This window comes from Chiloscyllium plagiosum, unplaced genomic scaffold (genome assembly GCF_037043375.1).
Source record: "Chiloscyllium plagiosum isolate Xiang-an unplaced genomic scaffold, Cpla_swu_hap1 HiC_scaffold_8, whole genome shotgun sequence".
Taxonomy (NCBI): Eukaryota; Metazoa; Chordata; class Chondrichthyes; order Orectolobiformes; family Hemiscylliidae; genus Chiloscyllium; species Chiloscyllium plagiosum.
The window spans coordinates 94,575,380-94,599,902 of NW_028270146.1; the positions used below are offsets into that span (position 1 = coordinate 94,575,380).

At 47.4% G+C, this 24,523-nt stretch overlaps 1 protein-coding gene across 4 annotated transcripts in view; it reads left to right on the forward strand.

Annotated features, from left to right (window-relative positions):
- Window positions 1–24,523, forward strand: part of mapkbp1 (mitogen-activated protein kinase binding protein 1) — a 270,559-nt gene that overhangs the window by 119,236 nt on the left and 126,800 nt on the right. For 3 of the 4 annotated variants that reach the window (XM_087990116.1, XM_087990119.1, XM_087990118.1), the window contains 6 exons: window positions 4,535–4,705; window positions 5,800–5,937; window positions 7,764–7,946; window positions 10,869–10,886; window positions 14,135–14,295; window positions 20,751–20,940. In XM_087990116.1, coding sequence (XP_087846242.1) covers window positions 4,535–4,705; window positions 5,800–5,937; window positions 7,764–7,946; window positions 10,869–10,886; window positions 14,135–14,295; window positions 20,751–20,940 — 861 coding nt within the window. The remainder of the gene's footprint in view (window positions 1–4,534; window positions 4,706–5,799; window positions 5,938–7,763; window positions 7,947–10,868; window positions 10,887–14,134; window positions 14,296–20,750; window positions 20,941–24,523) is intronic. The other variant, XM_087990117.1, reaches the window with a different exon arrangement.

Consider the following 24,523-nt stretch of genomic DNA (forward strand, 5'->3'; position numbering starts at 1 on the left):
AGGTGGAGAGGTGACCTTGTAGAGGTTTATATCATGAGAGGTGTAGATGCGGTGAACGGCAGGTGCTCCCTGAGGGTCCGGTTTAAAGCGATTCTCTTTGGAGGGTCAGTGTGGGCTCAATGGGCTGAATGGCCTCCTTCCACACTGTAGGGAATCTATTATTCTAACATTACTCAAAGGAGTAGATCCTGAGTGATAGATAATAACTATGCAAAATGGCTAAAATGGCAGAGATGTCAATGGCCTCTTACAGGCTGCTGACATCATCACATTCCATGCACTGTGGCATCAGCACCAGTGCCCCACTTTTATTTAAAATGTTTTAAGGCCAAGATAGATAAATTCCTGATTGATACGGGAGTGAAAGATTATCAGGGATAATGCAGGAATGTAAAGTTTGAGGTTAAAATCGATTCACCAATGGACAGGAGAGCAGGCTCAAGACTGGCCTACTCTTGTTTCCATGGAGAGTCTTGCCTGCAGCTCTGATCCACGCACTGACTGCACTCTTCAGAGTTAATTCTGAACTCCTGGCTCTCGCCGTTTTTAAATCGTGCTTTTAATGCTTTCCAGATTGCTTCAGGCTCCCAAAGAGAAGGTCAACTAAATCGAAAAAAAAGTACCCAAGAGGATCACTGTAATAAACAGTAACAGCGAAAGCCACAGTTCTCTGTACAGTTTTAGCTGCAGTCATAGCAACGTCTGTATCAGATGATTTATCTCAAATAAAATGCCTTGATGCAGGCAGCACAACAGCTTTCAAAGGGAACATGACTGAGAGCTAGAGGGAAAAATGGCGATTGGTCGCACTACCTGTTTATCTATCAAACTATTGATCACAAATACAAGTGATTAAATGTGAACTGATCACAAGTAGCAAACTGAGGGACAACCTCTCTGACCATTTCCAGTATTAATTTAGAATGTGGCTGATTGGTACCTTAACTCTGGTTACCCCTCTTGGTTCCACAACCCTTCATCCCCTTACCCGACAAAAAATCTCTGGCTTGGAATTTCCAGACGTCCCCAGTAGTGATTTTAGTTTATATTCACTCTCAGGATGTGGCTAGGGCAGCATTCATTGCCCATAGGGCAGTCACGAGACAACCACATTGATGTGGGCCTGGGGTCCCATATAAGCCAGACAATGTAAAGATGATGGCAAATTTCCTTCCCTAAAGGACATTAGAGAAACAGACAGGTTTCCCCCTGACAATCATTTCATGATCATCATTACACTCTTAATTCCAGATTGTTTATTGAATTCAAATTCCACCGTCTGCTGTGGCAGGATCTGAACCCAGGTACCCGGAATGTTAGCTGAGTTTCTGGGTTAATAGTGGCAATAATATCACGAGGCAATTGCCTGTCCTGTAACAAGGTCAGCCAGTGGATATCATTGAATATGAATTCCCTGATTGGAGCTGTTAATCTGGCCTCATCAGGGAGCCCTGGCTGACAGATAAGAACAGGAGGGTCAGATATCCCGTTCACTATGGTAGCTGGCTCTGAGGGAACTGGATTAATGTCAGGAACTGTCCGTGTGTAAATAAAGGGTAACGGGATCCCAGCCTCAGTGTTTGTTGTATTGCGAGGAGAGTTTCAGATCTTTAATACCCTGTGTGAGAAAAGGCGCTTCTGGATATCAACTTGAATGTCCTGACTTCCCACTCAACCCCCCACCCCACCAACATAGTAAAGTGACAGACCATTAAAGGTCAGCCTGCAAGCAACTTAAGGAATAGGGAGGTATAATCATAGGATTTGTAGTATTTTGCTGTTGAGAAACTGTCCTATCCAGATTCTGTCTTTTCTCCCATCATAATGCCTAGGGGTTGGCCCACAAACCTCCATTGGATTGGTTTTTCACTGACGGCAGAGTACTGCAGTGATTGACCATTGCCATCTACAGGCCGGCTGACCAGAAGATGCCCCCATACTTCTTGCCTGCCATCGGGTCTAAAGGAAGGAGATGACTCTCAATCTGTTTGACTGCATCAACAGCACACTGTCCATGAATAAGAAGTCCTGGAAGGGAAGCTTAAACCTGGGGTTCCTTACCCAGAGGTCAGGACACTACCCACTGAACGACCAGCCCTCCTCTTATCTAGACTGCAGGAGCCAAACATCAACTTTGCAAGTCACTGAAGCAATCGCGGCATTATTAATTTTTATATTGTAGTGTATCATTAACCTTTCTAATTTCTAAAATAAATGCCCCAAATGTTGGAAATGCTCAGCATATCTGTGGAGAGAAACAGAGCAAAAGAGATCATTTTCCTCTTATTCGCAATCCAGTTATTCCCCCCTCCATTCTGGATCAGACCCATGAAAGGATGTGACAAAAGACACCATCTTTCTTGAGACAGTCGATTGAGGAGCCATCTGTGTTCCAGTGTTCTACCTAGTCCCTTTAAGCTTGGGGCCCAGGTTCCACTGTTTTACCTCATCCCTTTAAGAGTGGTGCCCAGGTTCCAGTGTTCTAGATTAGATTACTTTACTGTGTGGAAACAGGCCCTTCGGCCCAACAAGTCCACACCGACCCGCCGTAGCGCAACCCACCCCTACATTTGCCCCTTACCTAACGCTACTGGCAATTTAGCATGGCCAATTCACCTGACCTGCACATCTTTGGACTGTGGGAGGAAACCGGAGCACCCAGAGGAGACCCACGCAGACACGGGTAGAACGTGCAAACTCCACACAGACAGTCGCCTGAGGCGGGAACTGAACCCGGGTCTCTGGCGCTGTGAGGCAGCAGTGCTAACCACTGTGCCGCCCAGTCCCTTTAAGAGTGGTGCCCAGGTTCCAGTGTTCTACCCCATCCCTTTAAGGATGGGGCCCAAGTTCCAGTGTTCTACCCCGTCCCTTTAAGGATGGGGCCCAGGTTCCAGTGTTCTACCCCATCCCTTTAAGGATGGGGCCCAAGTTCCAGTGTTCTACCCCGTCCCTTTAAGGATGGGGCCCAGGTTCCAGTGTTCTACCCTGTCCCTTTGAGGGTAGTGCCCAGGTTTCTGTCTTCTACCCCGTCCCTTTAAGGATGGGGCCCAGGTTTCAGTGTTCTACCCCGTCCCTTTAAGGATGGGGCCCAGGTTCCAGTGTTCTACCCCATCTCTTTCTCCCTCTGCTGGCAAACCCTGAAACAGACCACGCAGTTGTACCTGCCTCTGCACCCACGTGTGCAGAGAGTTTCCCCCCGACCCCCTCCAACCATGGGGCTAATACCAGCCTCAAAAGGAAGGGTTGAATCAGTGGGTGGATGGTGAGTTGTTGATAGGTGAGTAAGGTCTGACCACAGGCCTTCTCTGATTGAGACAGTGTGCGGGGAGGGGGAGGGGGAGGGGGTTAGAGACAGGCACCAATATGACAAAAATCCCTCCTTGCCTCCAAGCTTACCTTGAGAGGGACCATAATTTTTTTTATTTCAAAAATAAACTTTATTCATAAAATTATTTGGATCTCTATACAGTTGGTCATGCCATTCTTGTGCACACATTACATTGCTTTACATACAGACATCGAAATTTATTTTTCCTATATACAATTCTGTACATTTACTATCCAGCCCTTCTGCTGAGGCGTCATCGGAGCCCAAATGACTGGGTGGGCCCCCTGTTCTTCTTAGGCAGGCAGAAGTTACATGGTGGTCTTTCCCCACCGCGCCTTGGCGGCAGCTGCCCCAAGCTTCAGCGCGTTCCCGTGTCTGCGTGGGTGTCCTCCGAGTGCTCAAGTTTCCTCCCACAATCCCAAAGTTAGGCAGATTGGCCATGCTAAATTATCCATCGTAATCAGGAATGTGCAGGCTAGGTGGGTTAGCCATTGGGGATGCAGGGACAGGGATGGGAGAGAGGGGTGGGATACTCTTTCGAGGGTCAGTGTGGTCTCAATAGGCCAAATGGCCTGCTTCCGTGAGGTAAGGATTAAAAAAAAGTCAATTTTTATTTGTTTTTAGACACCCATGTGGCCAATCCCCTTTTTTTCTGTTTTTGTGTTCCCCAGCACCCATGTTGTGTGTGTGCGGGTGTGAGACACAGTGAAAGACAACAAGCTTTACAAATCTTTATTCAATTTTGACCACCAGGAAGAAAGGAAATACCTGAGTGGCCAGTGACAAGCAGTGCCCTTCTCATCTGTGTGATCAAAAAGGTGAAGGGGGGGGGCAGGGATTAAATCAAAATAGAGTTGGAGTGGGAAATAATACACTCCACTCCCTCTCCCACCTGAACAGCTCGAGGGAGTTGGTAAAAGTCAATTTGTATACAAGTCAGAACACAATGCAGGAGAATACAAAATAAGCATTTGTAAATACAGGAAGTTTTTGTACATAAGATCTTTAAAATTGCACCCCTGTAAGTACATGTGTAAATCAGGGAGACCCTGCCGTCAGCAGTTTTAGCCTGATTTTCAGTTGCTCGGTGCATTAGCGATGACCATGTGGATATTTTGCAACACGCCTCAAACTGAACTGTCCTTGCTGATTCCTCGTTGTTTGCTCCCACCCCCCTCCCCACACACACCCCATGCTGTGCTGCAGAGTGGGCACATGCCTGCAGTTCGAGTCTGGGATGCCAATGAAAGAACTCAGGTCGCAGAGCTCCAAGAACACAAGTACGGGGTGGCATGCGTGGCATTCTCGCCCAACGCCAAGTACATCGTCTCCGTCGGATACCAGCATGATATGATCGTCAATGTTTGGGCTTGGAAGGTATGTGGAGGCATGTACACCAGCTCTGTTAAACTGGTGATGCACAGCATCTGCAGTCTGCCCTGAAATAGTACACACAGAAATGGTATGGGGAGATAGAACTGCCTGAACAGTGTGTTACGCGGAGATCTGTATATATTAAACAGTATCAGATGTATTAAACGGTGTGTTACACAGAAAGCTGTGTGTGTTACACAAACATTTATATATTAAACAGTATGTTATACAGGGATCTCTTTCTATTAAGCAGGGTGTTGCAACTATTTGGGACATTGGTTAGGCCACTTTTGGAATACTGCATGCAATTCTGGTATCCCTCCTATGGGAAACATATTGTGAAACTTGAAAGGATACAGAAAAGATTTACAAGGATGCTGCCAGGGTTGGGGGGTTTGAGCTATAGGGAGAGGCTGAATCGGCTGGGGCTGTTTTCCCTGGAGTGTCAGAGGCTGAGGGGTGACCTTATAGAGATATATAAAATCCTGAGTGACATGGTTAGCGTAAATAGACAAGGTCTTTTCCCTGGGGTTGGTGGAGGGGGGTGGGTGGGGAGTCCAGAACTAGAGGGCATAGGTTTAAGGTGGGAGGGGGAAGATTTAAAAGGGATCTAAGGGGCAACTTTTCCACACAGAGGGTGGTGTGTGTCTGGAATGAGCTGCCAGAGGAAGTGGTGGAGGCTGGTACAATTACAACATTTAAAGTACACCTGGATGGGTATATGAATCGGAAGGGTTTAGAAGGATATGGGCCAAATGTTGGTAAATGGGACTGAATTAATTTAGGATATCTGGTTGGCATGGACGAGTTGGGCTGTGTTGTATATATCTATATATTAAACAGTATGTTGCATAGAGACAGCTGTGTTTACATGACAGAGATCTCTACACGGTATATTAAACAGTGTGTTTTTGCAAGGAGCTTTAATCACAGACTGATCATCTATTGAGGGATTATGTCAATATGCTAGTCAAACTGATGTCCTGCGTTCTCGTGCACTGGACTGTCCTGGGTATCTACAACATTTATGGCAGTCCTTGATTATCTATGATCTGTGGCAATATGTAATGAGGGTTTTTTTTTGTATTTTCCTCCAGAAAAATGTTGTCGTGGCAGCCAATAAGGTCTCGAGCAAGGTGACAGCTGTGTCGTTCTCTGAGGATAGCAGCTACTTTGTCACTGCTGGTAACAGACATGTCAAGTTCTGGTACCTGGATGCGTCCAAAGCTTCTAAGGTGTGAAAACTGAGCCACAATCATGTATCTATGTATTCATCTTCTGTACGTATTGACTGTATTGAATCTTTATCACAACAGGGGACTGTTGTGAATGCATGGTTAATAGGGTTGTTAGGTTTTGGATAGATGGGATGAATGAAGGAGGTCATATGTCCTATTCTGCCCGGCGACAAGCCTAGGTTGTTCAGTTGCTAAAGATTAAACAGGGGTCCAGATTGTTTTACTGGGAAGAAGGTACAAGATGCTCACACCTCTGTAGGAGTCAAACTGTCCCAGGACTCTGAGGGAAGTGTAAGGAACGTCAGGTTCTGTCAATGATTACACTTTAAACTGTCTATTTAATTCCAAGATAAATTGGAGTCAGTGGTTTAGAAGGTAATTAGTCAGCTTTCCCACCTGGATACAAGGTCCATATGAATCCCACTGTCATACAGATGTGTTCCGAAGGGGGAATACAATGTAGAAAGCCTTTGCAGTGGCTACAGTGGGAAGGGCCAAGGGAAGGACCAAGGATCAGAAGGACCTTGGTGTGCATGTCCATCAGTCCCTCAAGGTAGATATAGTGGTTAAGAAGTCATGCGGGATGCATGCCTGTATTAGCGAAGGTGTGGAGTTGAAGAGCAGGGAAGTCATGCTGGAACTGTATAAAGCATTGGTTTGGCTACAGCTGGAGTATTGTGTGCGGTTCTGGAATCCGCATTATACGAAGGGATGTGATCGCACTGGAGAGGGTGCAGATGAGGTTAACCAGGGTGTTGCCTGGGCTGGACAGTGTTAGTTACAAAGAGAGATTGGAGTTGTTTTCCTTAGAATAGAGGACACTGGGGCTGGGGGGAAGTGGGGGGGTGTGGAGGGGGTGAATATGATTGAGATGTATAAAATTATGAGGGGCATAGCCAGGGTAGACAGAAAGAAATGTTTCCCCTTGATGGTGGGATCCGTGACCAGACAGCACAGGTTTAAAGGAAGGGTACAAGAATTTGAGGATATTTTCTTTCACCTGGAGGCTGGTGGGAATCTGGAACTCATTGCCTGGGCGGGTGGGAGAGGCAGAGAAACCCTCATTAACATTTATGATGTATTTAAATGTACTCTTGTGATGCCAAACCAGACAAGGCTATGGGCCAAGTGCTGGAAAACGGGTTTAGGATAGATAGGTGGCTGTTTTAGGTGACCCAATGGGCTGAAGGGCCTTTTTCCGTGCTATAAATCTCTATGATTATGATTCTGTGCCTTCTGCCAGGGATCCCCCCACCCCCACCCCACCACCACCACCACCACCGCCGCCTCCATAATGATTTATAAAATGCCATGTTTGGGTGCTGGGCAAGTTGTCACCAGGGAAGACCCCTGACTGACCTGTCCAATACAGCTCAGCTCCCTGCAGTCAGTCAAAGCAAGATGTGCCCATGTGCTGTTGATTGACCCACAATGCCCTTGGAGAGGCAGTTCCAGGGTTTTGACCCAGCAACACTGAATGACAATATTTGTCTGTCTGTCTGTCTCTCTCTCTCTCTCTCATTCTGTATGTTTAGTTGCCTTTCTCCAATGTTAACTCTACCCAAGTGACTGGGTGTTGAATGAGTCAGGACGAGGCCCCAGTGAGGTGTGTCTGCTTCCCCTCCCTCCCCCACAGCCCGTTCTCCCACTGTTTCCCTACTGCTGTGCTCTGCTGGTGTTCTCCTAACCCTTGCCCTGGCAGGGGGTGGATTTACACTGACTGACGTTGACTCACCTTGTGTTTCGGGTCAATGCTAAGGTGGGGAGGGGTGTGGGGGTGGGAGTTTGTCAGTCGACTGAGGTTAGTTCACCTTGTGTTTCAGGTCAACGCCACAGTGCCTCTCCTGGGCCGCTCAGGCCTGTTGGGCGAGCTGCGCAACAACTTCTTCAGCGATGTGGCATGTGGGCGCAGCAGGAAGGCCGACAGTACGTTCTGCATCACCACCTCGGGCCTCCTCTGTGAGTTCAGCGACAAGAGGCTCCTGGACAAGTGGGTGGAGCTGCGGGTAAGTGTCACCAACTATCCGTCACCAATCCGCCCCAGCGACAGTGGAGCCAATGAGACACGTTCCTCTTTTCAGTTCTCTCGTGGGATACACTCATTAGTGGGATGTGGGCGCGCTGATCGTGTCAGCATTTATTGCCCGTCCCTAGTTGCCCCTTGAGAAGGTGGTGGTGAGCTGCCATCTTGAACCGCTACAGTCCACCTGCTGTGGGTTGACCACAATGCCCTTAGGGAGGGAATTCCAGGATTTTGACTCAGTGACAGTGAAGGAAGGGCGATATACTTCCAAGTCAGGGTGGTGGGTGGCTTGGAGGGGAACTCAAAGCGGTGGTGTTCCCATCTATCTGCTGCCCTTGTCCTTCTAGATGGAAGTGGTCATGGGTTTGGAAGGTACTGTCTAAGGGTCTTTGGTGAATGTCTGCAGGGCATCTTGTAGATAGTACACACTGCTGCTACTGAGCATCAGTGGTGGAGGAAGTGGATACTTGTGCCAATCAAGTGGGCTGCTATGTACTTCATGTCTCAAGTTTCTTAAGTGTTGTTGGATCCAGGCAAGTGGGGAGTATTCCATCACACTCCTGAACGGTGTCATAGTGATGCCACTAAACTCGATTGAACTACTCTTATTCTCATAGAATCCCAACAGTGTGGAAACAGGCCATTCGGCCCAACTAGTCTACACCGACCCTCTGAAGAGCCCCTATCCAGACCCATTGCCCTCCCCTATATTTTCCATAGGAATTCCACCTAGCCTGCACAGCTTTGGACTGTGGGAGGAAACTCACGCAGACATGGGGAGAACGTGCAAACTCCACGCAGACAGTTGCCCGATGGTGGAATTGAACTCGGGTCCCTGGCGCTGTGAGGCAGCAGTGCTAACCAATGAGCCAGCCCATCTTCCCTCCAATTTCTGAACCATTAGTCTGCTAATATTTGTAAGCGTTTAATATCGCACACACGTATATTCCAACACACTTCGCTGCTGCACTGTCCCTGAGACAAAATGTTAGACCGTGGCTCCATCTGCCATCTTAAGTGGGCCTACAAGATCCCACGGTGCTAAACTGAAAAAAGGTCAAGCTGATTTTGCCAGCGCTGTGGTCATTATTTATCCCACAACCAAGGGACGAAGCTGTGGCCTCATTGCTGTTTGTGGGAGCTTGCTGTGTGCAAACTGGCCGCTGCATCAGCGGTCAGGCTCTTTGGGTTGTCCGGTACTTTGGGACATGTCCCATCATCGTGACAGTGATGTGAGTGAGTTGTTCCTTGCACCTTGCCTTTTTTATTTAAAGGGGTATTAACCCTCCACCGCTGTGGTTCATTGCGCCTTTCTTGTAAATCAAGGGCTGAGTGGTCTGCTGGGGCTTTTGTTTGTGGGCGTTTTCTCCTGATGGGAGTAGGGGGGCAATGGCCTCCCTTTCCGATGACCCCTGTGAAAGAAGTCTCCGCCTAGTTGCCGGTTTGAGGTGCGTCCACCGTCCGGTGGCTCTCTAAGGTTAAGCCGGTGCCCGAGAGGGCGATGATTTCTGCAGCCCAATAGCCACCTGGTACTCTGTGGTGTCCAGGCTTCAACCATTGGGTGAGATAATGGCCGCCAGTTCCAGTGCCAGTGTCACCATTACCCATGGGGCAAGGAGCAGAGAAAACCCAGATGAGAATGGCTTGACCTCCCGCCAAAAACATCCTGATGGGCTCCATTATCCTCCATCCAAGGTGTTGCCCCCTGGTTACCGCGTTGCCCCCACCCCCACATGTTTTGGTGCAGTTTCTTTGTCCCCACTCTGGTGGGTCACCCCACAACCCTTGGCAGGGCTTTAGTTGGACTTCTGCCTCTGTCGGGGAGCGTGAGCCCCGCCTCCAGGTGCATCCCGGCCCAGACAAAAGGCCAGCAGCTCTGAGGTCCCGCACAGCGCCACCAGGAAGCAGAGGCCGCTGCCGGGACTGCACCCAATTCCCAGCGCAGGCATATGCAGGAGTTGGTTGGCGTGGGGATCAGTGGGGTTTACAGCCAGTCAGGCCCTGGGTTGTGGGGGGCGCGGTGGGGGAACCAGGATGGGGGAGGTTGGGGGGAGGTGGTAGCTATAGATGGGAGAGTCTATGATTGAAGCACACTCACTCTTTCTTTGCCAGTGGAAGTGTTCCCAAACTGTGTGGCCCCCAACCGGACACTGGGACCATTGTCGTGGGGGGCAGGAAGAGGGTCTCAAGTGTCCACAACCTTCCCGACTGCTCCTGAGTACCTTTGTTGCATATTCCCCCATGCTCAGCTGCCTTCTGATCCTCACGTGGGAAGGGGACTGTCTATAAGACTCTACCCAGAAATGTCTCAGTGTGTATATAATCCGACCCTCACCTGATCACCACCTCATCAGCAGCTGGACAGGGAGTTACCTCCCTTCACAACCCCAGGCAGGCTATTTGCAGCACCACCAGGGGGAGGCACTGCTCCACCAGACAATGCTCGTTCCCACCTGACTCCGCCCAGCCACCCCCACTGCCCGGCTTTCGCATTCACGGGCTGGACAGTCCCGGTGGGCTGAATGAACTGCTATCATCTCAGAATGGCAGGGAAAGTCAGATCGAAGACGTCTCACTGCTGTGATGCAGGAGGCAGGGCAGTGCACACAGATTGCACACAGCAGGATCCCACAAAGCAGCGGCAAAACAGGCTGGCCAGCAAGTTTGCTTTCTTGAAGTCAGTCGGTCAACCAGTAGGAAGATGGTTAGGACGTGGGAGGGGCCATGTGGGTTCATTCTGCATTGGAAGCATAGCCGGTTCGAAGGTGTGGTGTATATGTATGTGTGTGTGTGTGTGTGTGTATACATGCCTGGTGTTCTGTCAGCTCAATGTGCTGCTCTTTATTATTTCTCTAACACTTGATTCCCTCTCCTCTCTCGCTCTAACGCTATTGACTGTGAAAAGAACGCAGACAGTACAACAGTAAGTGTCCGATATCAGTACCTTCCATCACCCCATTCAACTCCGACATCTCGCATTGTGCATCTGCCTCTCTGTGACTCACCAGTGTGGTCTGTTACACAACGCACGAGGGTTCAGGGAGCTGGAGTCCATCAGCTTTTGTTGTGGCTTTTATGTGCCCGCTGCAAGTGAATGTTTCTACAGCATCGCATCGCCCATGCTCACGGAGCATCTTTGCCTCCTTGTACAGTAACTCCTTGATCGCAATTCGTGCCCCTCCCTATCTCTGTAATCACATCCAGACCTGTGACTGCAAGTTCTTCTCTTTTCATTCTTTTATTTGTTGTGGTTGTCACTAGCAAGGCCAGCATTTATTGCCCATTCCATTTATTATCCATCTCAGCTGGTAAGGGTCAACCACATTGCTGTGGGTCTGGAGTCGTGTGTAGGCCAGACCAGGTAAGGATGGCAGATTTCCTTCCCTAAAGGACGTTAGAGAACCAGATGAACTTTTATAAAGTGATCGATGAGAGTTGTAATATTTAGCATTACAGCTTTATATTCCAGAATTAATCATTTGTTGAATTTAAGCTCCACCAGCTGACATAGTGGGATTTGAACCTCATATTTTCCAGGCCATTAACGTGGGATCTCTGGAGACCAGTGACACTATCATTGTCAAATTGAGTTGCTTTTGTTTTGGAATTTAAAGCTGCTGTCCGTCGTGGTGGCTTTGAAACTGTCACCAATTATTGGGCAAACCCAGCTACTTCACTGATGTCCTTCAGGGATGGAGATCTGCCATTCTCACCCAGTCTGGCCCTCAGTCCCACAGCCCCACAAATGGCCCTCGCAAGCTCAAGGGCAATGAGGCATGGGTAGCAAATGTTGACCTTTCCAGCGACCCCATGAATGGATAAAGAGAAAAAGGCACATTCATGGCAAAATAAACAGAGAGCCTCTACAGTAATGTCCTCATTTTGTTTCATACTGCTGCTTCATTGACATCTTTGGTTGACGAGCTGAATTGAGTGTCTGTCCATTGGCTGCCAGGGGCAGTAATCTAAGTGGTGCCTGTCCTTTAATCAATCATTTCTCATTTGCATGTAAACAGTGTGTGATGCATGTCGTCTTGCACTCTGACCTCAGTTGACCAGTGTGGTGAGGATGTGCATGGAGCTCACCCTGTCACAGATGTCGCGCTGGGCCAGCCTGTCTTTCTCCTGGTTCTTAGCCGCCTCTCCTAGAATCAAAGAATTGTTTCAGCAGAGAAAGAGGCCATTCGCTCCATCTTGGCTAGTCCCACTCACCCCTGCTCTTTCCCAACAACCCTGCAAGTACTTCCCTTTCATGTTGTTATCCAATTCCCTCTCGCAAGCTATGATTGAATCTGCTCTCGCAATACTCTTAGCCATTCAAGATCCTAACCACTCACTGTGCTTAAATAAAAAGGTGGTTTTTTTTCCCCTGCAAGTTACTGTGCATTAGATTGCCACTCCTTTTTAGCCTGATATCTCCATGCCCCAATCTCTCCATATCCCCCTGCTCCTTTGCGGTCCCCTGTCCCATGCACTGAACTTGCTGGTCAAAGCCTCACAAATGCTTAATGGGACCTCGCTCAGCAGGCTACATTTTGTGCACAGCCAACTGGACAGGGAAGGAACAGGAGGGGAGATGGAGAATGTCTTAGCCGTGCGTTGATGGCTCACACACCAAGATTGTTGCTAGCGGGGAAAGTAAGGATTCGATGAGTGAACGTTCTGAGGGAGTGACTGCTTTCATCCGGCAATGCTGAAGACTCCGTGATAGCCACCCAGCCCTGACAGCTTTACAGTGCTGACGGTTAATAAAACAAGGAAGTCATTTTGTCCAGTCAACTCACTCCTCATTGACAAGCTGCCCCTTCCTGACCCAGTTCTCAACCTCTTTGCATCAAGACAAAGCTCCTTAAACTGTCGATGCAGATAGCACTGGACATGCTTTTCCATGCGGGCAAAAATATATTGTTTGATTTAAATCCTAGCGTTTCCTCAGTTTTATCTGTGTCTCCCTCTTTAAAACCACACTGAGCTGCTCAGTTTTCTCAAATTCCTTGTTCGCGTCAACTCCATTAAATCAAATCACTTCAGTTCCCTGTTACCGTGGAAACAGGCCCCTGAGTCTATCCTATCCAGCTTACAAAGAAGGGATCCCAATGTAGGGCCAAAATAAGAAAAATGGTTTTCTCTCTTGAATCTACAGAACTCTGTTCCTCCTGCGAGAAATAGAGGCAGGGTCATTGAATGTTTTGAAGGCCGAGGTAGTTAGATTCAGGACTAACAAGGGGAGTCAGTGGTTACTGAGGATGGAGTGGAAATGCAGAATTGAGGCCGCGATCTTATTGAATGGTGGAGCAGACCTGAGGGACCAAATGGCCTACTCTTGCTGCATTCCATATGACTGTATGTTCTATACCCTTAATTCCTGATTTTCACATTTACATTATTCTAGATTAGATTACATTACAGTGTGGAAACAGGCCCTTCGGCCCAACAAGTCCACACCGACCCGCCGAAGCGCAACCCACCCACACCCCTACATTTACCCCTTACCTAACACTACGGGCAATTTAGCATGGCCAATTCACCTGACCTGCACATCTTTGGATTGTGGGAGGAAACCGGAGCACCCGGAGGAAACCCACGCAGACACGGGGAGAACGTGCAAACACCACACAGTCAGTCACCTGAGGCAGGAATTGAACCCAGGTCTCAGGCGCTGTGAGGCAACAGTGCCATTCTACTTTACACTTTTTTCAAAGACCCTAATACCTTTACAACTTAAGATGCTTTTTGACCACCATCTCCACAAAAACAAAGTATTGAAACAAATATTTTCAAAGCTGTCAGTTCCAATCAAAATGGTACTTTTGTTCCTAAATCTGTGTGTGTGTGTGTGCGCGCTTCTGTGCATGTGTCTGTGCGTGTGTGTGTATGTCTGTGCGTTTGTGTGTCTGTGCATGTGTGTGTGTATCTGTGTGTGTCTGCTTCTGTGTGTGTGTGTCACTGTGTGTGTGTGTCTGCTTCTCTAAGTGTGTGTGTGTGTGTGTCTGCGTGTATGTGTCTGCCTGCAACTAAAACCCTTGTCAGTAAGAAATGACCCTTATTTAATGCAGGAGGTTTGGAGATTCTTTTGCAGAGAACATCCACAGTTACGAGTGTTTTATTTTAATGCCTTCAGAAGAAACTGCAGTGAGAGTAATGTAATGCTGATGCTTTCCCTTCACACAGACCACAATGGCCAACTGCTTGTCGGTCAGTGAGGACTTTATCTTCTGCGGCTGTGCTGATGGGACAGTACGACTTTTTAACCCTGCAAACCTCCACTTCATCGCCACGATGCCCAAACCACATCACCTGGGCATGGACATCGCAGCTGCCACGGAGCCCAGGTAAGACTTACGGTGGACTAGTGCTTTATGGAACTGCTGGCCTACCAGAGGAACATTCCAGAAAGATCTTCTGTCTACAGCACCACGACCACTGAATGTTGAGTTGAGAAACATTTCAGACAGCATTAAATTCACTGGATGTGAGTAATAGTAAATGTGGGTCATAATGGTAAAGCGGTTGTCTATAGTGAGGCTTGTGGCACTAGGCACTGAAGGGATGGAGATATTGTTGAGATGCAACCTCAGACTGGCAAATACAGAGTCTCTCTCTCTCTCTCTCTCTCTCTCTCTCACTCACTCTCTCTCTCTCTCTCTTCTCTCTCTCTGTTATGGTATGGACCAGACCAACCCCCTCCTAATACTTTACCAAGGTAGCCTAGACCCTAACTAGTCTTATTTTGAAAGGTAGATATAAAGTGCCATGTTCCAGATGCAATGCGACTGGTCACACTACTTGATGATAAGCAAAACACAATTTATTTAAACACAGTAGTTCAAAGTTGTTGACAGTGAGGAAGGATGTTACAGCAGGATATAGATAAGTTGCAGAGCTGGGCAGAAAGGTGGCAAATTGAGTTCAATGTAGGTAAGTGTGAGGTGATTCACTTTGGTAAGAGTAACAAAAAGACGGGGTACTTGGCTAATGGTCGGATACTTGGTAGTGTGGATGAGCAGAGGGATCTTGGTGTCCATGTACACAGATCTCTGAAAGTTGCCACCCAGGTAAATAGTGCGGTGAAGAAGGCATATGGCGTACTGGCTTTTATTGGTAGAGGAATTGAGTTCCGGAGCCCTGAGGTCATGTTATAGTTGTATAAGACTCTGGTGTGGCCGCATCTGGAGTATTGTGTGCAGTTTTGGTCGCCATACTATAGGAAGGATGTGGAGGCACTGGAACGGGTGCAGAGGAGGTTTACCAGGATGTTGCCTGGTATGGTAGGAAGATCGTATGAGGAAAGGCTGAGGCACTTGGGGTTGTTTTCATTGGAGAAAAGAAGGTTTAGGGGTGACTTGATAGAGGTTTTAGATTAGATTACATTAGATTAGATTACATTACATTACAGTGTGGAAACAGGCCCTTTGGCCCAACAAGTCCACACCGACCCGCCGAAGCGCAACCCACCCATACCCACCCTTACCCCTTACCTAACACTACGGGCACTTTAGCATGGCCAATTCACCTGAGCTGCACATCTTTGGACTGTGGGAGCACCCGGAGAAAACCCACACAGACACGGGGAGAACATGCAAATTCCACACAGTCAGTTGCCTGAGGCGGGAATTGAACCCGGGTCTCTGGCGCTGTGAGGCAGCAGTGCTAACCACTGTGCCACCGTGTACAAGATGATTAGGGGTTTAGATAGGGTTGACCATGAGAACCTTTTTCCACGTATGGAGTCAGCTATTACGAGAGGGCATAGCTTTAAATTAAGGGGTGGTAGGTATAGGACAGATGTTAGGGGTAGATTCTTTACTCAGCGAGTCGTGAGTTCATGGAATGCCCTGCCAGTAGCAGTGGTGGACTCTCCCTCTTTATGGGCATTTAAACGGGCATTGGATAGGCATACGGAGGATAGTGGGCTAGTGTAGGTTAGGTGGGCTTGGATCGGCGCAACATCGAGGGCCAAAGGGCCTGTACTGGGCTGTATTCTTCTATGTTCTATGTTCTATGTTCTAAAGTACAACCAAAGAAAGAGCAATGTAGAGTCACTTAACTCTATTGGAATACTTAACTGAATAATATAGTAACTACACTAATTAACTGTTCCAAAATAGTAACATCCCATAAACACACCCCTTGGTAAAAAGGCAGATTCAGACACAGATTCACACACACAGTTCTCCAATCCAGGAAGCAAAAAAAACATCAGGAGAAGATTTAGAGAGAGTAGCAGCTAAGAGACATTCACTGAAGTTTCCAACTCTGTTGAGGCCCCAATGGCTTCTGCTTAAAGCTAAACCTAAAAACAGAAATCCTGATCTGTGAGAGCTGGCCACATCCATTCAAGCTGCTAAAACACACCCAAGGTCTCCCAAGTTGTTTACTCAAGTGGTTCTGGTAGACTGCTCACTGTCTCTATCTTACAACCTTTCTTCAAAAAAAAGGACAAAATAACTTCTTAAAGTCACAACAACGCATGTATGTGTGCACGCACACACACAGACACGGTACACAAATACACATGTGAACTCACTGATGCACAGAGAAAGAGAGAAATTTGCATAAACAGATCTGGGATAAGTGATTGCAGAGACTGCTAAATGTATGCATAGAAAGAGTAAGATGTACACACAGTGGAATACGAGTATGGATACACTTTTACAGTCAGTTCTGCTACAATGTGGTAGTTCTGTTCTCATCAATCCTGTATTATACGAAAATCGCATAGTAGCAGCATCATTTAAACTAATGGGGCCGGAATCGCATTATACAATACCCGCTTTAGAAACAGTGTCCCCAATTCGTCAATCGTGTTATAGCGAATTTGTGTTAATGAAACGTGCGTTGTAGCTGAACAACCAGCAAAGTGGATAGACAAACAGGCAGACAGTTAGACAGATAGGTGGATGGACAGATAGACAGGCCAATAAAATGTAACAAGGGAAGTAGATTTCTGTAGAGACAGATTAATGAAACTGCAGAGGTAGCTAGAGAGCTAAAGAGCAAATGGGGAGCTGCAAAGAGTGAGAGATAGCAGAAGCAAGGATTGAGGTGGAGAGGCATGTGCAAAGTGAAGTATAGATAATGAGGCCGACAAATACAACAGTGAGACAGCTGCACAAAGGTATCAACAGGATGGGCTGACATTTGTTCCAGAGGTAGAGAGACCTTCTGTGCAAAGGTCCAGCATGCTGATTGGCCAGTAGGATGTTGTTTTCTTCTTGAAACAGCTTCTCAGGGAGTGAGGACAATCCGAGTGGAGTCAGCAGGCGCACAGTGATGAAGTCAGCCAGAGAGAGGAAACTGCCCACACTCGGAGCCCCACACTGAGTCAGAAGCTCGCCCAGTGTGAAACCATTAACAGCGGAAGAGGAATTCTGTGCCATGCCATTGAGCCCTCACGGTGGTGGCAGAGCTAATGGGTTATGAATAGTGAAAGTGAGGGGGCAGTGTAAGTGCCAGCCTGGCTCACTGTAATGTGGCAGGGGACGTGATTGGATGGTGGTTATAGAGGTGACCCGCTAAATGGTTGCCATCTGCCAAGTGAAGACCATAAGACTGAGGAGGAGAAAGAGGCCATTCGGCCCCTCAATTCTGCTCCGCCGTTCTGTGAGATTGTGGCTCATCCTGAACTCCACTTTTCACTGTAATCCTTGATTATTCTACTGATTTGAAGTCTGTCTGTCTCAGCCTTGGATACACTTAACAACAACCACCAAGTTCAGCTGGGTGTTATGGCAGTGGCCCAGTGGTTATGTCACTTGAATGGTCATCCAGGGAGCTAGACTCATATCGGTTTTAATCCCACTCAGGTAGACATTGAATTTGATTGAAATCTAGTGATAGTAATGGTGACCATGGAACAATTGTTGTTTCTTTATAAAAAAACTATTGGGTTCACTCGCATCCTTAAAGGAAGGAATTCTGACATATCCCTACCTGTGTGGCCTACATGTGACTCCAGACTCACAGCGCAGTTGGAGATGGCCTCCCACGGTCCGATATTCCAACACTTTGCTCAAGGGCAACTAAGGATGGTCAATAAATGCTGACCTTGACAAGTGATGCCCACATCCCACGAAAGAATAAAGGGACCGTAAAAGACATGGAATGGTTTGAACCCACAGAATCGATCCCTACCTTGGAATTGTCAACTTTCTTGAGAACGTTCAGTGCGGTTGGGGGAGAGAAGCGCATAACCATGCCAAAGCTGATGCTAGCAGCAGAGACAGAATGCAGTATGGCCTGGAACTTCCCCAGCAGAGTCAGGGCCGAATGATTGGGGCGGGGGCAGAATCCTGACATGAAGCCAGTCTTCACTGTTTTCCGAGGGCAGAACCAAAAGGGAACACATTTCCCTTGGGGGATGATCGGAAAGTAATCAAGGAAATATTGAGGGTTTCAATAAATTGATTATGAGTTGCTTTAGCTTTGAAGCCTGGATATCCCAGTTGTGGAATCTCTTTCCAATCTGTCATCAAGTTGCCAGTGTTGTTGAGGTGAGTGCACAGTGGGAGGTGGAACTGGCAGACTGGGAAGGCTTTGATCAGAGCTGCAACTGTGGCCAGCTGTCAGGATATTGACCCACCGACGGTGAAGGAATGGTGATATATTTCCAAGTCAGGATGGTGAGTGGCTCACAGGGGAATTTTAAGGTGATGGTATTCTCATGTGCCTGCTGCTCTTGTCTTTCTAGATGGAACTAGTTGTGGGGTTGGAAGGTGCTGTCTAAGAAGCCTTACAGAAGACTTTCTGCAGTGTGTCTGGCAGATGCTACTGAGTGTCGGTGGTGGAGGGAGTGAATTTGAATGTGGTGCCGAACAAGCGGGCTGCTTTGACCTGGATGGTGTCAAGCTTCTTAAATGTTATTGGAGCTGCACCCATCCAGGCAAGTGGGGAGTATTCCATCACACTCCTGACTTGTGCCTTGTAGATGGTGGACAGGCTTTTGGGAGTCAGGAGGTGAGATAATCGCAACAGTATTTCTAGCCTCTGACCTGCTCTTGTAGCTGCAACATTTATATGAACAGTTCCAGTTCAGTTTCTAGTTAAGATTAACCACCCAGAATGTAGAGAGTGGGGGATTCGGCGGTGCCTATGTGATTGAATGCCAAGAGATGATAGTTAGATTCTCCCTTGTTGGAGATGGTCATTGCCTGGCATTTGTGTGGCACAAATGTTACTTGCCACTTGTCAGACCAAACCTGGATATTGTCCACAGCATGGACTGCTTCAACTTGCTGGACAAAAAGTAAAACCAGCGGCCTCATTTCCAACATGCCAACGACGACTCAACTGGTAGGAGGTACTTTGGATGTGTGTGGAACCGCAGTGCTGCCCACACACCCTGAAAGCAGAGGCTGTGTGGGTTCTGAACATGAGTGTGCCATTCACTGCAGAGTGGGCTGCTTGCCCGAAGGAATGCAGTCCTCCGTCCCTCACTAACTCTCTTTGGAGTTAGTGTGTGTTGATGAAAGTCAGAGGGGAACAATAGACGTACACATTAAGTGATGATTCCTTCCTTGTTTCATGTGGTGCAGCATGTGATGTGCACGTAGGCGCGATGGCTTTTGGCTTTGTTTGTTGCTGCACATAAACAGGTCACGGCCATGCGAGAGGCTTGACCTTCAACCTAAATCATTCAACACCAACGCAGCGAGAGCAGCTTAGTAATGAAATATTCTCATTCGTGAAGCAAGACGTTCTTTGTTTTTTTGATGGCAATTTCTTCTCCACCCCCCCCCCCCCCCCCCCATGTAGTGTTGCTACTCATGCTTTGTGGTGAAAGGAATCTGACCATCTCTAGTCCCTCACTGCATTCTTTTGACCCTCCCCCATCCTGAGAGATGTTCACCAAAGAGGAAAGGACTGTCCATCCTGGGTCCTATCTGGCTCCGCCCATCTGGTATTTGCACAGCAGGCCAGTTGCCTTGATGTGTCCTCCCCAGGGTCGATCCCTTCTCCAGGCTGGTTTTGAGGCTCTCCCCTACTTTCCCCCCCTCACTCACCTCACCACAGCTCATGCTCATGTAGCTCACACTGCGGTGGACACTCCAACCCCTTCCATATCGGCGGTCTGACTGCTTGAGTCAATTTTCTGTCTAAAATGTCAAGGTGGCCTCTCTCTCTCCCTCCCCCGCTCCCTCCCTCCCGTTCAGCCTGCAGCCCTGTCAGGGCTCCGAGCACCTCCTATTGGAAGACACCCACCCTCCCTACTATCTGGGCCAATTTTGGGGAAGATCAGGCCTGGGTGACTGTTCCCTCGTACAGCGCAGGATTCTGACCCCCTAATGGGGGAAATGGCCAGTGGTGTTATCACTGGACTGTTAATCCAGAGACCCAGGTAATGTTCTGGGGACTCGGGTTCAACTCCTGTCACGACAGATGGTGGAATTTGAATTCTAGAAAGATCTGGAGTTAAGAGTCTAATGATGACCATTGTTGATTGTTTGGGGGGGGGGGGGCAGTCCATCTAGTTCACTAATGTCATTTAGAAAAGGAAACTGCCATCCTTACCTGGTCTGTATGTGATTCCAGACTCGCAGCAATGTAACTGACTCTTAAGGCCCTCTGGGCAATTGGGCTGGCCTGGCCAGAGATGCCTTCAACCCGTGAATGAATTAATGAAAACGTCACCCTGCCCCACTCCGGCTGTCTAACTTCAGGTGCTTATCCCAAATACTGGAAGGGGACACAGAGACTGCTAGCAAATAAAGACGCTGTGGTTCTCTCAATGGCACTCCATGGTTGGGTCATTTTCGGGTTTATTAATGCCACTCCATTCCTTCTGCAGCCACCTGTTCTCAACCAGAGCAGATGCCAAGTACCCAGACACCATTGCACTGACCTACGACCCCACGAACCGCTGGCTGTCATGTGTGTACAATGACCACAGCCTGTACGTGTGGGATGTCAAGGACTTTAAGAAGGTCGGGAAGGTATACTCCGCCCTCTACCATGCATCTTGTGTTTGGAGTGTGGAGGTAAGGCCACATTTTAACTCACTGTGGAAAGATAGACTAAACAAGGCAACTCCCTCCTTAAATCACCTTTTAAAGTAATACTCCTTACATTTATTCAGTTCATCCTCGTTCTGATTCCTCATTACAGCAGTATCTTCACTTCAAAAGCACCTTGTTGACTCTAAAGAGCTCAGGGATGTCTTGGAGTTTTATAAATATTAATCATCCTTCCCTTGCTCACACCTCTTCCCTTCCCTACTTTTCCTTTTCTCTCCGCTTTCCTTCCTTTCTGTTTCTCCTTCCTTTCCCCCTTCCACTATTTGGTTACAGAACTTTACCCTGCTACAGTTGGCGCACTCACATGAGGTGCCCTGAGTCCGGAATGATTGCGATTGGTGTCAACACAGAGCAGTCTTGCCAGTGACTGTAGGCATTATTGAAAATAGCTGACCGTAGTGTTTCATGTCTGAATTTTCCTTTCTGTTGTAGTCATTGTGAGAGATGTATTAACGGTTTTGTGCCGTTGCCTGGTTTTCGCCAATCGTTTTCCCTTTATAGGCATATGTAAACTTTTAAAGTTAGATCTTATGTTCCACACAAGCTTACAAAGTTAAGATTACTTCCACAAACGTAGTCTGGGGCCACACACAAGACAGATGGGCTGATTGGCCACCTTGCTCTTTGAGATGCCGTGCTGCCCAAGTGAGCCCAGATTCATGACTTACCACCCCATGAGCCACTGACTCTGACAGTGCTGCAACGGGTGGATGTTCTGTGGATCTCCCCGCAGCAGGAAGACAAAGGGAGCGAACAGATCCACACTGCTGCTCAGCAACTCTATTCCAATGCAGCATGTCACTGATTAGATCTAGAATGGTGCTTCCTCAGTAGAAACCGGGTAGCTCTCGATGGGGAAACAATGTGTTGTAGTCATGACACTGTATTACAGGTCTGGAGACCTAAGAAGTGCCCTGGGGCATGTGTTCCAATCCTGGTGTGGCAGTGGGTGGAATTTAAATTCAGTTAATAATAACTGGAGTTTTGAAACCTACTGTCAGCAAAGATGCTATGAAACCATCATTTTTTTATTTATGAAATCTCATCTTTATGGCCTATTTGTGACTCCAAGCCCACACTGACTTTTAACCACCCTCTGAAATGGCTGAGCAAGCCACTCAATTCAAGGGGAGATGGGCAATAAACACTGGTCTTGCCAATGATGCCCAGGCCATGTGAAGAAACTAGGTAAAAACTCTTCCTCGCAGTAACATTTGCACGATCCTGACTTCAAATACCAGTCATACAGCTTGTTTCTGTTGGCCATGTGTACAGGAGGGCAATGATGTTCCACAGCCAGGCAAGTCAGAAGAGGTGGCTGAGAAACGTTGGGGATAGGAAGTCATGGGTGAAAGACATTGGGCCACCAATGTTGTATCAGTGGAACCGAGGTTCCTTATGTTACAGTGGCAGTGTTCTGATCTGTGAGCTAGGAGGCCCAGGTTCAATTCCCACCAGCTCCAGAGACGTGTCATAACATTACTGAACAGATTGGTTAGAAAATATCAAGGGAATGGGAGATTTTAAATTCATGGGAATGTAGAAGAAAGGAACAGAAATAGGCCATTCTCTCCCTTGAGCCTATTCCACTCTTGAATATGACCATGGCTGATACCCTCATCCCTCCCTCCCCGCCATATCCCTTGATCCCTTTAGCCACAAGAGCTATATTTACCTCCTCCTTGAAAACACAATGTTTTGGCCTCAACCACTTCCTGTGGTGGTAAATTCCGTAGCCTTGCCTCTCTCTGGGTGAAGAAATGTCTCCTCATCTCAGTCCTAAAAGGTTTACCCCCTTTTCCTTAAACTATCACCCCAGGTTCTGGACTCCCACAGCATCAGGAACATCCTTTCAGCAACTAAACCTGTCTAGTCCTGTTAGAATTTCATAGGTTTCTATGAGATCTCCTCACATTCTCCTAAACTCCAGTGAATACAATCCCAGCTGACTCAAGCTCTCCTCATACATCAGTCCTGCCATCCCAGGAATGAACTTGGTGAGCCTTTGCTGTACTCCCGCTGTAGCAAGAACATTCTTCCTCAGACTAGGAGACCAAACCTGCCCACAGTATTCCGGATGTGTATTGTATAATTGTAGCAAGGCAATCACGCTCAAACCTTCTCGCTACAAAGGCTGATGTGCAGTTTGCCTTCTTGACTGCACACTTACCTTCAATGACTGGTGCACAATGACACCCAAGTCTTGATGAACACACCCCTCTCTCAATTTACAACCGCTCATATAATTACCTTCCTGACTTTGTTCCCAAAACCAACAACCTCACATATATCCACATTACACTGCATCTGGCGTGCATCTGCCCACTCACTCAACCTGTCCAAAACACACTGCATCCAAGATCTCTGCATCCCCGTCATAGTAAACCCTTCCAACCCAGCTTTGTGTTGTCTGCAGACTTTGAGGTATTACATTTAGTTCCCTTATCTAAATTATTAACATATATGTGAAAAGCTGGGGTCCTAGTTGCAATCCCTGCAGTACCAGACTCGTCATTGCCTGCCATTCACAAAAAGACTCATTCATTCCCATGAATTGTTTCCTGTTTGCTAAACAATTTTCTATCCACTGCTCCCAAATCCGTGCACTTTGATTTTGCATATTTATCAAAAACCTTTTGGAAGTCCAAATGAATCACATCCACTGGCTCCCCCTAGATCAACTCTACTAGTTACATTCTTGAAGAATTCCAGTGGATTTGTCAAACACGATTTCCCTTTGCAAATCTATGCTGAACTGTGTCTGATTCTATCACTGTTTTCTAAATATTCTCCTGTAAAATCCTTGACAATAGACTCTGGCATCTTCCCCACTACTGAATCCAGACTCACTGGTCGATAATTCCCTGTTTTCTCTCCATCTCCTGTTTCAAATAGAGGGGTGACATTAACTATCCTTCAATCTGTCGAATCTATTCCAGAGTTTAAAGAATCTTGGAAGATGACCACCAATGCATCCATTATTTCTAGGGCCACTTCCTTAATTACTCTCGGGAGTAGATTATCAGGCCCTGGGAATTTATCGGCCTTCAATCCCATTAATTTCTCCCAACACTGTTTCTCCACTAATACTGATTTGCTTCAGTTCTTCCCTCTCACTAAACCCTGTGTTCCCCATCATTTCTGGTATATTATTCATGCGTGTCTTTGTGAAGACAGAAGTGAAGTATGAATTTAGTTCATCGGCCATTTCTTTGTTCCCCATTATAAGTTGCCCCATTTCTGACTGTAAGGGATCTACACTAGTTTTCACCAGTCATTTTCTCTTTGTGTGCACATAGAAACTTTTGTAGTGAGTTCTTATGTTCCCCACAACCTTACTCTTACACTTTACTTTCCCTTTCTTAATCAATCCTTTGGTTCACCTTTGCTGACTTCTAAACTGTTCCCAGTCCTCAGTCCTTTTTCTTGCCAATTTGGATGCCTTTTGTTTTGTGTCTAATACTATCACTAACTTCCTCATAGGCTATGGTTTGCCCAATGTTCTCTTTGCCACGCAGGAATAAACAACTTGCTAAGCTGTGGAACC